The 15,163-nt window shown below is 41.7% G+C and overlaps 1 protein-coding gene across 1 annotated transcript in view; it reads left to right on the forward strand.

The window, feature by feature from the left end:
- LOC311488288 (dachshund homolog 2-like) overlaps positions 1 to 15,163 on the forward strand; it is a 139,984-nt gene that overhangs the window by 68,917 nt on the left and 55,904 nt on the right. The window contains exon 2 of the mRNA XM_084544910.1: positions 6,497 to 6,612. Coding sequence (XP_084401036.1) covers positions 6,497 to 6,612 — 116 coding nt within the window. The remainder of the gene's footprint in view (positions 1 to 6,496; positions 6,613 to 15,163) is intronic.

Here is a 15,163-nt window from a genome sequence, read left to right on the forward strand (position 1 = left end):
ACCTGTGTGTAAAATGGAATAGTGTGCTTATTGTGTGTGGTTGAAGGAGGGAGAGAGAGGGGTTAAGCAGAGTTCAGAGGAAAAATGCAGGTTCATGTTTTCATTTCTTCATGCACTCTGCATGTCTTTCGCACATTCGGATCACACCCAAAAACATTTTCAACATTTTATCTCCACATCTTTTAGCACACTTTCTCACCACCAACACCACCACTCCCAACGGGCTCTAACCCATACCATGTTTGTGAAAAGCCCAGCATCCACTCTGCTCTGTTCCAGTATTCCCATAACCGACCCAACTCTAAGTCCCACCCTTCTTAGTTACTGTTGACAAGCGTAGCAAAATGCTAGTGGTTAAGCCTTGCCCACATGCGTTTAGCTTTGGTTCTGACAGTTGGACTTTAATGTACATTCCGGGCGAGTGAAACACGCAACACATAAAAATACATCCCAGTGTAAATGTTGTGGTTGTTGTATATACTGTATGTATATTTTTAGTATTTTTGTATATTTGAGAGACATTTCTATATTTTATTTTATTTGTTTACGCCTAATGAGTGCAACAACACCAAAGCAAATTCCTTGTATGTACAAACATGCTTGGCAATAAAGTCTTTTCTGATTCTGATTCTGATTGCTAGCCTATGGACGGAGCTAGCTCTTTTTGCTATCACTGCTCAGATTTCTTGAAAACCCAGTTTGATAATATCCGCAGGAGTCATTAAAACAAAGTAGCACCATTGTTCTTCTTGTTGGCTGCCACTAGTATTATAGCCACGAAGGTAACCCAAACGTGCCGTCCCCACAAAAGGTTTGTTGCTTAAAGTTTGTCTGGGAACCAATAAGGTCCCTGCAAATATCTGCTGGGCCAATTAGATCATTTGAACAGGGCTTTATGTGGTGATGGCCAGAAGAGTAACAACGACATAGTCATACATGTTATCTGAGCATCATTGGTTGTAGGACTATCCAGATGCTTGCAGATGTGTTTCTTTCTCAGTATCTGTTTAAATCCCAACGGCCAGGCTAAGTACAGTGCGAAAGGGATGTGCCACCTGAAGTTGCACAAGAATTGTTTTGGTCAACTGCATGTGTTGGGTTTCTTGAAGAAGATTTATCCAGGTATTTTTGAGGATATTTGAAGATTTGGGATTATTGATTGAACAAATCGCTCAATTTGTTGATCATATTTAGTTGGAGGAAACTGTTTTGTGATCCTGTTTTACCTAAAACTGAAGTTGTATTAAGGTTGCAGTAGTGTAAAATCCACCAATACTGTAAGCGATAAGCTAGTTTCATGCTAGCACTTTATGTGATACCAGAGAAAGGCGTTGTATGCAGTTATTTTAGTGGGTTTTATTATTTTTGTCCTTTCTCTCTCTCTCTCTCTCTCTCTCTCTCTCTCTCTCTCTCTCTCTGTAGGTGTAAATGACTTTGGACGACCATCTGTTACTTAGCCACCCTGCAGAGAGCTGGCCTGTATGCACACCTCCTGAGTGTGTGTGTGTGTGTGTGTGTGTGTGTGTGTGTCTTCATGTTCAGTTGCTTGTGTGTAGTTACTGTATTCTCATGTGTGTTTATTTATGCCTACGCGCACATGCATAATACAGGAGGTGTACATGGAGAACATGTATTGTGTTCACTGTTTTTACATGCGCATTATCATACAGTATTTAGCCTCAGTCAATGCTAACATCTCCTCTGTCTGTCTTTCAGTGAATAGTTTAAACTATTTAGGCCGCAACTGCACACATACTCTACCTTTTAGGGCTATTCTGCTGATTTCCTGAATCGATTCAATTCCGATTCACAGAATCTCGATTTTATTTATTTATATAATTTGGGCTAAAAAAATAGTTGAAGGTGGCTGAGCTCTTTAGCTTTGTAGCGTGTCAAGGCTGTCACGTAGGTAGGTGTCAAGGCTGTTATAGCTTTACTGATTTGACATTGAAGAGGAATAACCATAAGGATCTGAGAGCATCTGAAAGCTCTCTTTAAAACAGCTTTGATTTTGTTTCTCTGGTTGCATTTCATTTAAAATTCTATTTCTGTTGGTTTCATTACAACTTTTGTGTCTCATGTTAATTAGACAAATTGTCCTTCTTTATATTTAACCCATTTTATTGTTAGCCTGTCTGTCAACTGTAAAAGACTTGACCCCAATGCCCAAAAACCAGTTGCAGTGCCAACTGCTCTGTAAAGCGATTCCGTAGGACCGTGAGAGTAGGAAAAAAAAATGAGTAATTACTATAGTAAGTAAGTAAGTAATATAGTCTATAATTCAACAATTCTTTGTAACTGGTAGAGGTAGAGAAGAGAGCAGTATTAGGGCCCGTCCACACGTACGAAAACGATCTTTTCCCTCTCCGTTTTCGATCATCGTTTCAAGAAATATCCGCGTCCACACAGGTCCGTTTCAGCACGATCGAAAACGCTACTTCCTATTCCAGGCCTATAAGTGGCGCTGTTTCGGTTTCAGAAATTCACCAAAAATGGAGAGGAAGATGCGGAGCATGCGCATAAAGCTTGAGCGCTGTTTACAAATCGCCTTTTTTGCTCAGCGTGGTGGCACAGGAGCATGATATGTTGCCCTAGTAACCCTAATAGGCTCAACATCGTCTCCAGCATGAAAACTAGCATGTAGTTGGCCATTGTTGTTGATGTTGTTACGAGACGTCTCGCGGGATGTGGAAGGCTGCTCGGGAGTGTGGCGATGACATCATCGTTTTCCCCGTATTCGCCGTCCACATGAAAACGCAAGAGCTGCGTTTGCGAATTTCTCCACCCTGGGACCCGTTTTCAGAAAAGTACGTTTTAGGGCAATGCGTTTACAGGATACGTGTGGACGAAAGGCCAAAACGATGAAAAACTTATGCGTTTCGGCGTTTTTGCGTTTCCGTGTGGGCGGGCCCTTAATCAAATGGAAAACGCGAGTGAGTCTGGCAGAAGTGAGGGTGGGTCATTGATAACGCGACTCCACGTGACTCCACTCTCGGACCATACTGATCAGACTCCTGCCCCAAACTTGCAAAATGGTGCCGCCCCTATCCCCGGGAAAATAGCGTCAGTTTGACCGATTCAAGGGAGTGGGGATACGATGTCCATATTTATATACAATCTATGACAAAAAAATAACAAATTTTTCTTGTTAACACGATATGTTCTTCCTCATCTTAAACAGACCCAAAATATGATTTTTTTATTTATTTATGTGTGGTTTTGTGTGTGTGTGTGTGTGTTAAAAATGATTAAATTTCAACATTTTAGTGTCTATACTTTTGTCACTGCAGCTGGATATTGTTTATATTTCTGTGGCATTTGAGAGTTGTTTTAATTATAAATTTACTGTATGTAAATCTTTACCGTCTTAACGAGACATAGTAGCTCTTCCTAGCTTAGTAGCTCTTCCTACCTTACTAGCCTCTTTACTAGTGGTAGCTCTTCCTAGTCTTCCAGCTAACAGTAGCTCTTCCTGGCTTCCTAGCAACCCAACTAATAGTAGCTTTTCTTGGCTTCCTAGTCTCCCACCTAACAGTAGCTCTTCTTAGCTTTCTAGCCTCCCAGCTAGTTGAAGCTCTTCCTTGCCTCCAGCTAGTAGTTCTTCCTACCTTACTAGCCTCTCCACTAGTGGTAGCTCTTCCTTGCCTCCAGCTAATAGTAGCTCTTCTTCACTTCTTATCCTCCCAGCAGCTAATATTAGCTCTTCCTCGCTTCCTATTCTCCCAGCTAATGGTAATGTTTCCTCTTTTAAACTGAAATGACATACATTTCTGCCCCAAAAGAACTAAATGTAACAAAATGTGGTTCAAAACTAAGACAAAAACTGATGATGCATAATATATTCCTTGACTTCAAATACAATTTTAACAGTACTGTTTCTTATGGATTGTGTATCTAGATCGACATCTAAATCATACCTGCCAACTTTTCAAAAAACCTTGGAGTGAGATTTTGGCGTGGGTGACCAAAATTATGCCGTGCACGCAGTCACACAAATTGGTGGCTCAGATATAAGATAATTGGAATTAGTTTGATGTTGTACCCATGTTGTACCCTGCATTCTGGTGGTTTGTGGGGAGGTCCAAAGCTGTTGATAGGGGCAGCCCACTGAAGATAGACAATATTGGTTACATTCTGTGAAGCAGACATAGCTGAAGGTCCACCCCCCGGAGATTTTGGATTAAGTAGATGTGGTTTCCAGCATTCTAGTGGATTTTTGGGCAGTCTGCTAAAGATGTGCAATACCTGAACAATTCTGATTCATGTTCAGCATCATGACTTGTAGGTCTTAGTCTGTAGACTTGAGCTGAACATTCAACCAGAAAACTATCAGTGTGCCTAAATGACAATAAAGCCTTATTCATAGATCAGTGTTTAAGATTTGACCTAGGTAGGTTGATTGATATTTTAATTAAAATGGTATTAAACTAATTCTTAACTAAAACCTAACCTATGTTGTGAATAATTGTATTCTTAAGAGCACTTAATGATTTATGTTCAGCCAAAAACGACACAAGTTAGTTAAGGAGGGACATTATTCTTCATTCAAAGTCTCCCACCTGATCGTCCATCAGAGACAAATAAAGTGCAACAAATAAAGTGCTTAAACAGTACAACTTTTTCAAGCAATAAAACTGATGAATGCATTACAAAAATAGCTAAAATGAGGCATAATCAGTATCAGATGCAGATCAGAAGCTGGGTAAAGTCCTTGTCTATGACTGCGTTTACATGGTCTTTAGTATCCCGATTTTGAGGCTTATCCCGGCTTTGAGCATATTGATCTGTGTGCATGGTTCTGGCCTAGTCTCAGCTCAGATTCTCTTCTTTATCAGACTTCTCAAAGTACCGTAAATTCCGGACTATAAACCGCTACTTTTGTCACTTGCATTGGACCCTGCGGCTTATAAAACGGCGGATGGATTTTTACAGCTAACGGTCACCAGGGGCGCACTATCATGTCATAGACGATGACACGAGGATTAAGAACTGACTTTTCTGGTATAGCAGGCTGGTTATTTTGATACAGTAAACGGCCGTGTTACTGCACCTTTGCTGCTGTGTTGGCTGTTTTCGAAAAAGATGCTGGTTATTTTGTTTAGCAGCCGGGTTACTGCACTTTTGCTGCTGTGTTACTTTTACAAACAAATTAAATTTAGCCATTTAACGTTATTGCCTCGTCAAGCGTTGTAAGCTTTGTTTTTTGTTATACTGCACTACTACGGTACTATGACTGCAGGAAGTGCGCTAGGAGCGCACCGTTGTATTATTTGTGCACTGCACGAATGCTGTTTGTAATGTCAAAGATGTGAAAGTTTGATCGATTGATTTTTTTATTTGATTGATCGAAAGATTTATGTTTGTCAAATGTAAATAAATGGGACGCTTTGCGTTTCCAAACAGTCATTTCTGTCCCGACAATCCCCTCCGTGGTAGAAGAAACTCTTACGGTAATTAAACATTAAAACACCAGCGGCTTATAGTCGGGGGTGGCTTATATATGGCACAATCTGTAGTTTCTCCAAAATTTAGCTGGTGCGGCTTATATTCAGGTGCACCTTATAGTCCGGAAAATACGGTAGTTTCTGGTTTCTCCTGCTGTCCTGGCGGTCTCTGTATCTCTTCTTCTGTCTACTTCGGGGTGCAGGCATAGATAGTAAAGGGGTGCACTGCAGGTGTAGCGCAGCGCAAAGGTTCAGGGGCGCTCATCAGCGCCATCTACCGTCGTGGAGTTTGAAAAGGAACGGAAGAGTCTTAGCCTGGCTCCGCCTGCCTATGTACTTCCGCTCATTTGCATTCCCTACAGTACTCCGTCTGGAATAGCTTGATCCGCTAACGTTTACTCCGGCCAACTGGTTGGCGAACCAATCAGCGAACAGAGGGCGGGTCTGAGAGCGATTACGTTTCAGTTGCGCGCCGAGTTTGAAATGTTTACACGAACGGAGACGGATATACTCGAAGCCATTCGCTCCGTTGTGGATATGCTTCCTGGCATTACAGCACTTTTATTCCAATTTCGCGTCCTTAGTTTCAATGGGGGATGGTAGAGTAGCGATTTGTTTACTTGTTGCCTTCTTGAAAGCAGAAGTATGAGGCAGCAGAGCCTGAAGGCTCCGGCGCATAACATACGTCATTACCAAACGTTAGTGATTGGTTAAACCTCAAACTGTGCCCTCCCACCAGGAAATAAACGTTTGCCAATGGAGCTAGGCCAGACTCTCTGCGAAGTCAGAGAGTCTGGGCTAGAAGAGTCTCGGACCAAAAAACAGGCAAAACCGTGTGTCACACGGCGAAAGCGTGAGAGTTGGCAGCTCTGTAGTCTAAATGATCTAAGAAGGGAAACATGCACTGACAAAAAATGAATCAATCTACTATTGTTTATATTTCTTGAATCTAATTCTGTCTTATTAATGTATTTATTTCTCTCTCTCTCTCTCTCTCTCTCTGTCTCTCTCTCTCTCTCTCTCTCTCTCTCTCTCTGTCTTCCCCCCTCCAGCTCTCGTCCAGGCCGTCCTCCCAAACGCTGCTCTGGAGCAGGGATCCAGGAAAGCCCCAGGCTGCTGCACCCGGGCCTCCCTGGTCTGCTGTCACCCAGTCTGCTGTCCCACACTGGTAGGACGAAGACAGACACTCAAATTATATTGTTTTTATGCACTTATCTCTTTATTTTAACTGGTTGTTTTTGCAATTGCATTTTGTTTTGGTGCTGCCCTCAAGTGTTTGTAGTAAATATTGTGGCGTGACACATAGCTTTCATATATGTGTTTTTGTCTGTTCTTGTGAAATGTCATCAGTCGCTATCCAAGTACTATTAGAATTTAAAGTACGATTAGGTTATAACTTTAAGCATAGATCTGGGACAGTTCAAAGAAATGGTCAGCCATTTGCTGATGCTGTGGTGTCGGTGAGCTTTGCATTTTGGTTCATTTTCATCAAATGTGATCATTCAAATCCTGAAATATTTCCACAGCAACATCTAAAATAAATAAGCTGTAGACCAATTCATAACATGATTCAGGAGATACTCTGTATGACAGTTTGTAGCACTTCATAGCCTACCAGATAATAGTAGCTCTTCCTAGTTTGAAAGGAGGGATGTTGCTGGAGGAGATATTGAAACCTAAAAAAAATTACAGCCAAAAATTATGGTGGGAAGAAAGAATAGAAAGAAATGGAGAGATTAACCCCTAATGGAAGGATGCAGAAAGGCAGAAACAGAAGAGGGACAGAGAAAAAGAAGAAAGAAAGACCTGCAGAGAGAGAGAGAGAGTAAACGAGTGCAGATTGCATGGTGGTGTGATGAATGACACATCTCTGGGGTCCCACTCCTCCATCTGTCCATCCCTCCCTCCCTCCTTCTCTCACGATGTCCCCCTTTCTTTCCTTCCTTCGCCCTCAAGCCCCCCTAACCACCCTCCTTCGTTTCTTGTATCTGTCTTTTCTCCTTTTTTCTTCCCTCTTTTGCTACATTTCTCTGTTTCTTTGCCCTCTTTCTATTTTCCTTCCTTACTTCATTCTTTCCTTTATTTCCTCCTTTCTGTCATTATTCTTTCTCTACTAGTTTTCCTGCCTCCTTCTTGTGCTCGCTCATTCATAAAAAATCTTGCTTTCCTTCTTTATTTTTTTCTCATCTTTCATCATTAGAGGTCCATGCAAACGAAGTTGCAGGATCCCTATTGATTTTGTTGCGATTTTTCTTCTTCTTCTTCTTCTTCTTCTTCTTATTATTATTATAATGATTTATCTTTTTCTGCCTTGCGTAGTTAAAAGTGTCTGCCCAGGACAAACTGCAAGGCCGAAAGGCATTCAGACCTGGTAACTTGGTAGAAGTCCTGGCATTCCACTTTGCCAAGGTATCATTACACACACCTAGGTGGCCCTATATTAAGCCACTTTACGTTTTGGCTCATACCTCGAGAACCATGTGCCCTAGAAACAAAATTCTCCTTCCCTCTGATTCCTTATATCCCTGACATAGCCCTGGTTCTAATGGACTAGGCCACACCCATTTCCGCCTGCCATTTATTTCCGCCATTTTGAAAAAATTGCACCTCAAAGCAAAATCAACTCCTCCTAGCCCGTTCATCCAATTCTCACCAAACTTGCCATGTACCATTTATGGACAAAGAAAATGAAAAGTTCTGAAAAGAACTTTAGCAGGGTTATTGATTAAGTTAATGGCTAATTAATTTTTATGGCGTGCAACAGCATAACTCAAAAGCTAATCTTCTGTGAAGTATATACCTTGTATAAACTTAATCAAACTTCATATCATTGATAATAACATGATTTTGTGACCCTTGGTCTCTTTATTGGGCGCTACAAAAGCAACATTTCAATATCTGAAAAACTGCAATAGCTAACTTCATGAAATTTGGCATACACAATCTGTAACATATTGTGTAGACGCCCGTCAAGTTGCGTGACATTATGTCTACAGGGGGTGCTACAGGTGATATAACTTTAGAAGTATTCACCCAATCCTTACTGAAACTTGGCGACCGTCATTGCAATATGATTGCGTACAGTCATGCCAAGTTTCGTGAAATCTGTGCTGTAGGGGGCGCTACAACCACTACATGTTTATATCTCACAAACCACAACAGTAAACTGCTTGAAATTTGACAATAATAATCTGTGGCTGACTCCTTACAAGCCCACCAAGTTTCGTACAACACGGTCTATAGGGGGGCGCTACTGGAGACTTATGCCCCTGCGTCCCGCTCGGGCATGACTTCACCACGGCATGGACCCCTTTACTTTTTTCAACTCTACTTTTATTTTTTCATTCTTTCATTGTTGACTTTACATCCTTTATTGTCCCTTCTTTATTATTATCCCTATTTCTTTTCACTGCTTCTTTCACGTTTCTTCACTCCATTTTACCTTCCTATCTTTCATACCTCCTGTCATTCCATTTATCCCTGACATTCTTTTCTTTCTAATCTTTTTTCTATCTCTTCATTTCTTCCTTCTCTTGCCCCTTCAATGTTTCAATTTTGCTTTCTTTTTTATTTTCCTTTAATTCTGTTATTTTCCCTCCATTTTACCGTCCTGTCTTTCATCCCTTCCTTTCTGTCATCCCTCTGTTCATTCCTTTCTGCCCATATTTTTCTTCCTTCATTCTTTTAATTCTGTGTGACCTTATTTTCTATCACCCCTTAATTTCTTCCTTCTCTTGCCCCTCTTCATTATGATCTCTTAATTTTACTTTCTGTTCTATGATTTCTTCTTATTTCTTTAATTCCTTCATTATTGTCCCTCTATTGTCCCTTCTTTTTGTATCCCTTCCTTTTTTTCCTTCTGTTTGACCTTCTTGTCTATCATCCCTTCATTTCTTCCTTCTTTTGTCCCTCTATTTTACATTCCTTCTCATCATCCCTTGTTTTCTTTCTTTCATTCTGTGATGGTTATCTCTCCCCTTTACCTTCTTTTGTCCCTTCTTTTATCTTCTCTTATCCCTTCTCTTCATGCGTGTTCCCTCTTTTTACCTTTCATCTATCATTCCCTCTTTTCTTCCTTCTTTTCCTTTGTCTTTTTCACTCCTCTTTATCTGCTTACCATCATCCCTCTTGTTTTCTTTTATCATCTGTTATTTCTTCCTTCCTCTCTTCTGTTTTCCTCCACCCTCTTTTTCTTCCTCCTTCTTTATTGACCATCCTACTTTCCATCCTGATCTTCCTTTTTTTTTTATTCCTCCCTTTGTTCCTTTCAATCTAAACCACTTGTGCGCTCTCTCCAAACTTCCCTCCATGTTGGATTTTCTTCTTCTTCTCATCCAAATCGTCATCCTCCATCCGGGGTAAATAATACTTGCTTGTGTTTAGTGACATATGGGCACAGCTCACTGTGGCATACTAATGACACACACACGCGCACACACACACACACACACACACACCCACACACACACACACACACACACCTGTTCTACAAACATGTGTGTGTGGGTGTGGGTGTGTGCGTGGGTGTGGGTGTGTGTTTGTTTGCGCAACATTAGTGGAACCCAGTGAAAACATTTGTTCACTTATGACCACTCATTAACACACACGCAAACACACACATTTGGCTATCACCGCATTCCTCCTCAGTCACACACGTAACACACGCAGAGTTGGTTGTCTTAGCGGCCCCGCGTCCATGGAGATGGCACGTTGCCGGGGGAGACGGGCCGCTGTTTACGACCTCACGGGCGCCATGGCAATGGGGGGGGGGGGGGCAGCCAATCGCAGACGGGGGTTTATCATGCTGTTAGGAAACACAGAGCGGGAGAAGGCGAGAGAGTTTGGAGGAAACCATGATGAAGAAGCAAGGCTGAGTTGAGAAAGAGGAAGAAGAAAAAAAGAAAAGAAAGGAGATGAAGAGGAAAAGGAAAAAGGAGTCAAGCAAGAAGAAAATGAAGAGGAGTATGATGATGATGATGATAAAGGGAATAAGAAAATGAAGAAGAAAATATGAAGGGACGAAGAAGAAGAAAAGGAAAAAGAAATTCAAGATGAAGAAAAAAAGGATTAAGATGAAATGAGAGAAACGACAGAGAAATAGATAAAACAAACATGATAAATGGAGGAGGCATAAACGAGAGGGAAAGAATGATATCAGTTTAATTGGCCTCATTTCTTTAACAAAGACGATGTGATGATAAGCGTGGGAGTGTTTGTGTGTGTGCTAACCTATGCAGGGTGCTGCAGCGCTCATTTGACTTGTTAATTCACTTCAAAAAACGGCTCAATGGTTTGCCTTGTCGTCTAACAGACTCTTCAAACAAACACAGCTACACAAATACATACATGCTAACATTTACGAATGCATACATTACCCCCCTTTCAATACTTTTTCCAGTTAGCGCCACAAACTTGTCAAATCATTTTACTGTTTGTTTATTTGTTTTGTTTTTTTATTTTATTCTTGATTTTATCACAATGGCTCATCAGTTGTGGCTTTTCTTATTTCTTTGTTTATGTAACAGTACAGTGACAATAAATGTAAAAGGCTTTTTTATCTTCCACAGTATTAGTACCACCCAGGTAAACCCACTAACTTTAGATGGGAATCCAGCCTATAACTTTAGTGCTTAACATTGACTTTAACTAATGTTTGAGTTTGAAAAGTAAACATGGAATTAAACTATTACGGGAGTAAACACATAATGACAAATAGATAACTTTCATTGTATAAAGTATATAGACTTCAACAGTAGAATCCCTGATTGTCAATTTAACCTCAAACTTTTTGTTCAATAGTACAACCCATGACTATTAACTGCACTAGGAAGTATGGTCCCAGCTGTTGACTTTTACCTGGTAATTGAACTAGTTACCATTAACAGAAGAACCACAAACCACAGGCTTTAAAAAATAAAACTCAAGCCCTACCCACCGACGGACTGAAACGGACAAGTGAACCCACAAATGATTCACGTTGATAGGAACTTTATTAGAGCCTTATATGTTGGAACTATTGGAACTTTATATGGAACCTCCAGAGTAATCACCATCTTTGACAGACTACACAACCCTTAACCACTAGCTATCTAGATAGATGTTGACTCTAAACAAAGGAAAATTACTTCTAACCATTGAATTTCTTAGACAATAGATGCTTGAGTGGAATATTATTGGTGTTATTAAGTGACAGAACCCCAATTTGCCATTCCATAATATCTGATTTCAGTCGGAAATCACAACTTTTAACCAGTGACAATTAACAATAAAAACGTTTCCATTCTTATTTGGAAATGGAATCCATAATGCCTCTTATATTCAGTCATTCTATATTCTTCATTCAGTTAACTCAGCTGTAATAGAACAATTGCTGTCACTAACAGTCATCTTCATCTGTAACTCCTTATCCTGTGAAGGGTTGTGGGGGGGCTGGAGCCTATCCCAGGTGTCATCAGGCGAGAGTCGGGGTACACCCTGGACAGGTTGCCAGCCCTCACTAACAGTTTTATTTATATTCATTATCAAAGTCTAATATAACATCACCAACTATATCTTGTATTCGTATCCTGATCAGATTCTACATGCATGCTTTAGTCAGATGTCTATGACAGACCTGTCCTGGCCAGCCTTAGGCAGATGGAGCCCTCCATATAAGCTGGATTGTGTTCAAGGTTTCTTCCTGTCAAAAGGGAGTTTTTCCTTGCCACTGTTGCCTTTGTTCTTGCTCTGGGGTTTCATGCCGGGTTTCAGACCAGGTTTTGTAAAGCATCTTGAGACAATTGTGTTGTTAAATGTATTGTTAATAAATGAATAAAAATTCAAGAAATAAAGATAAAAATCAGAATCAGAATCAGCTTTAATGACCAAGTATGTGCACATACAGGGAATTTGACTCTGGTAACTTTACTCTCTTGTACATAAGAGAGGAAGGAAGGGAACAGCTCCTCTTCCCCTCAGCATCCTGGGTAGGGATGTGGAGATGGTGGAGGATTACAAATACCTGGGAGTGACCATCGATAACAGGCTGAACTGGAGGACCAACAGTACAGCTGTGTACAAGAGGGGCTGCAGCAGACTCTATTTCCTGAGGAAACTGAGGTCCTTCAATGTGTGCAGCAAAATGCTGGAGATTTTCTACCAGTCCGTTGTGGCCAGCACACTTTTCTCTGCTGTGGTCTGCTGGAGGAACAGCATTACAGCCAGTGACACCAACAGACTGAACAAACTGATCAGGAAGGCTGGCTCTATCATTGGCTGCACACAGGACACTTTTGAATCGGTGGTGGAGAGGATGACTCTGAACAAACTGTTATCAATCATGGATAACCCTGACCACCCTCTCCACCACACAATAGACAGACAACGGAGCACCTTCTCCAGAAGGCTCAGACAACTTCGTTGTCTCAAAGAACGCTACAGGAAATCTTTCCTGCCCCAAGCCATCAGTTTGTACAACTCCTCATCTGTGTGTGACGGATGACACTCTGGACTTTTGTTTTTTTCTTGCACATTTGCACATGGTTGTTTGGTATAGGTTGTACATTTTTAATCTTACCTAAATTCAGTACACCTCATTGCATTCTAATTTAACTTTTGTTATATTTATGTATGGTTGAATGCCTGTACACTGCTGCTGCAACAGAGAAACTTCCCAGTTTGGGATTAATAAAGAAACTATCTAATCTAATCTAATCTAATCTAATCTGATAAACACACAAATTTAAATAAGTGAAAGAAAATTAAAAATAAAAATAAAATAAGATAAATCTCAATCTATACACATAAAATATATATATATAATATAAGAGCAGGTATATACACCAAACCATTTGTACAGTGACTATATACAATAGTGCAGAGTTATTGTTTGTTCATGTGGATGGTCTCACACTCTGTGACTGTTTAGAATTCATCAGAGCGACTGCCCGGGGACAGAAACTGTCCTTGTGGTGGGTTGTTTTGGCGTACAGTGCTCTGTAACGCCGGCCTGAGGGGAGGAGTCTGAACAGGTTGTGACCAGGGTTTGAGGGGTCTGTGGAGATTATGCTGGCCCATTTCCTGACCCTGGACCGGTACAGGTCCTGGATGGAGGGAAGGTCAGTACCAATGATCTTTTCTGCAGACCTGATTGTTCTCTGCAGTCTGTCCCTGTCATGTCTGGTGGCGGATCCAAACCACACAGTGATGGGCGTGGTCAGGACAGACTGGACTATTGCAGTGTAGAAGATTTTCGGCTGCTCCTGAGGCAGGTTGAACTTCCTGAGCTGACGCAGAAAGTACAGCCTCTGCTGGGCCTCATTCTTTACAGTGTCTATGTGGGAGGTCACTTCAGGTCCCGTGAAATTGTGGACCCTAGGAACCTGAATGAGTCTACTGTAGGGACTGTCCTGTTGAGGATTGTGAGAGGAGGGGTTGATGGGGGTCTCTTCCTGAAGTCCACGGTCATCTCCACAGTTTTGAGCGGGTTTAGCTCCAGGTGGTTCTGACTGCACCAGAGGACCAGCTGTTCCACTTCCCTGCTGTATGCAGACTCGTCGCCGTCCCGGATGAGTCCAATGACGGTGGTGTTGTCTGCAAACTTCAGGAATTTCACAGAAGGGTCCCTTGAGGTGCAGTCAGTGGTGTAAAGGGAGAAGAGCAGTGGGGAGAGAACGCATCCCTGGGGGGTGCCAATACTGAGGGACTGGGTGCTGAATGTGAAGTTACCCAGTTTCACCTGCTGCCTCCTGTCAGTCAGGAAACTGGTAATCCACTGACAGGTGGAGGGGGGCACAGTGAGCTGGGACAGTTTTTGGTGGAGGATCTCCGGGACGATAGTGTTGAACGCAGAGCTGAAGTCCACGAATAGGACCCGTGCGTAGGTCCCTGCAGAGTCTAGGTGGTGCAGGATGTGGTGAAGAGCCATGTTGACTGCGTCATCTACTGACCTGTTTGCTCTATAGGCAAACTGCAGGGGGTCTAGCAGGGGGTCAAGCAGGGGGTCTAGCAGGGGATCCGTGAAGTCCTTCAGATGGGCCAGCACCAGTCGTTCAAAGGATTTCATTACCACAGACGTCAGGGCGACTGGTCTGTAGTCGTTTAATCCTGTGACAGGGGACTTTTTGGGAACCAGGATGATGGTGGAGCGTTTGAGGCAGGAGGGGACCTCGCACAGCTCCAGGGGGTTGTTGAAGATCTGGGTGAAGATGGGAGCCAGCTGGTCAGCACAGACTTTCAGGCAGGATGGAGACACTCCATCGGGTCCTGGGAAATTGAATTGAATAAAAACTGATATTAGTATTACCTATTGACCTGAAATTGCTTCCTTTATTGGGTAGTAGAACCCCAAACCACTTTTTCTGTAACCACTTGTTTCTATGGCCAATTTAGAATCACCACTTAATGACTTTAAACAAGCAATAGATCTTTACTTTTTCCATTCTTTATTAGGTCAGAACCCATAATCACTGATTTAGAAGGCTACAAAACCCAGACTGCTGACTTTTATAGACAAAACTCAATAATCACCTAATGTTAATGGAACAGAATAAAACCATAACCTAAATATGGTCTTCATCTTGCCGGATTATTGTCTTATTTAGGTCATTTACCTAAAAACCCCAGTTGGTTTCCCTTCCATAACCAAACGCTCAAGACTTCTAGCTGAGCTCTTTACACACTCAAAAACATTTCAACAGTTACTTAAAAGCCAGCGTATGTGTCTATTAGAAATAGAAATA

The sequence above is a fragment of the Chelon labrosus genome (genome assembly GCF_963514085.1).
Source record: "Chelon labrosus genome assembly, chromosome: 1".
Classification (NCBI taxonomy): Eukaryota; Metazoa; Chordata; class Actinopteri; order Mugiliformes; family Mugilidae; genus Chelon; species Chelon labrosus.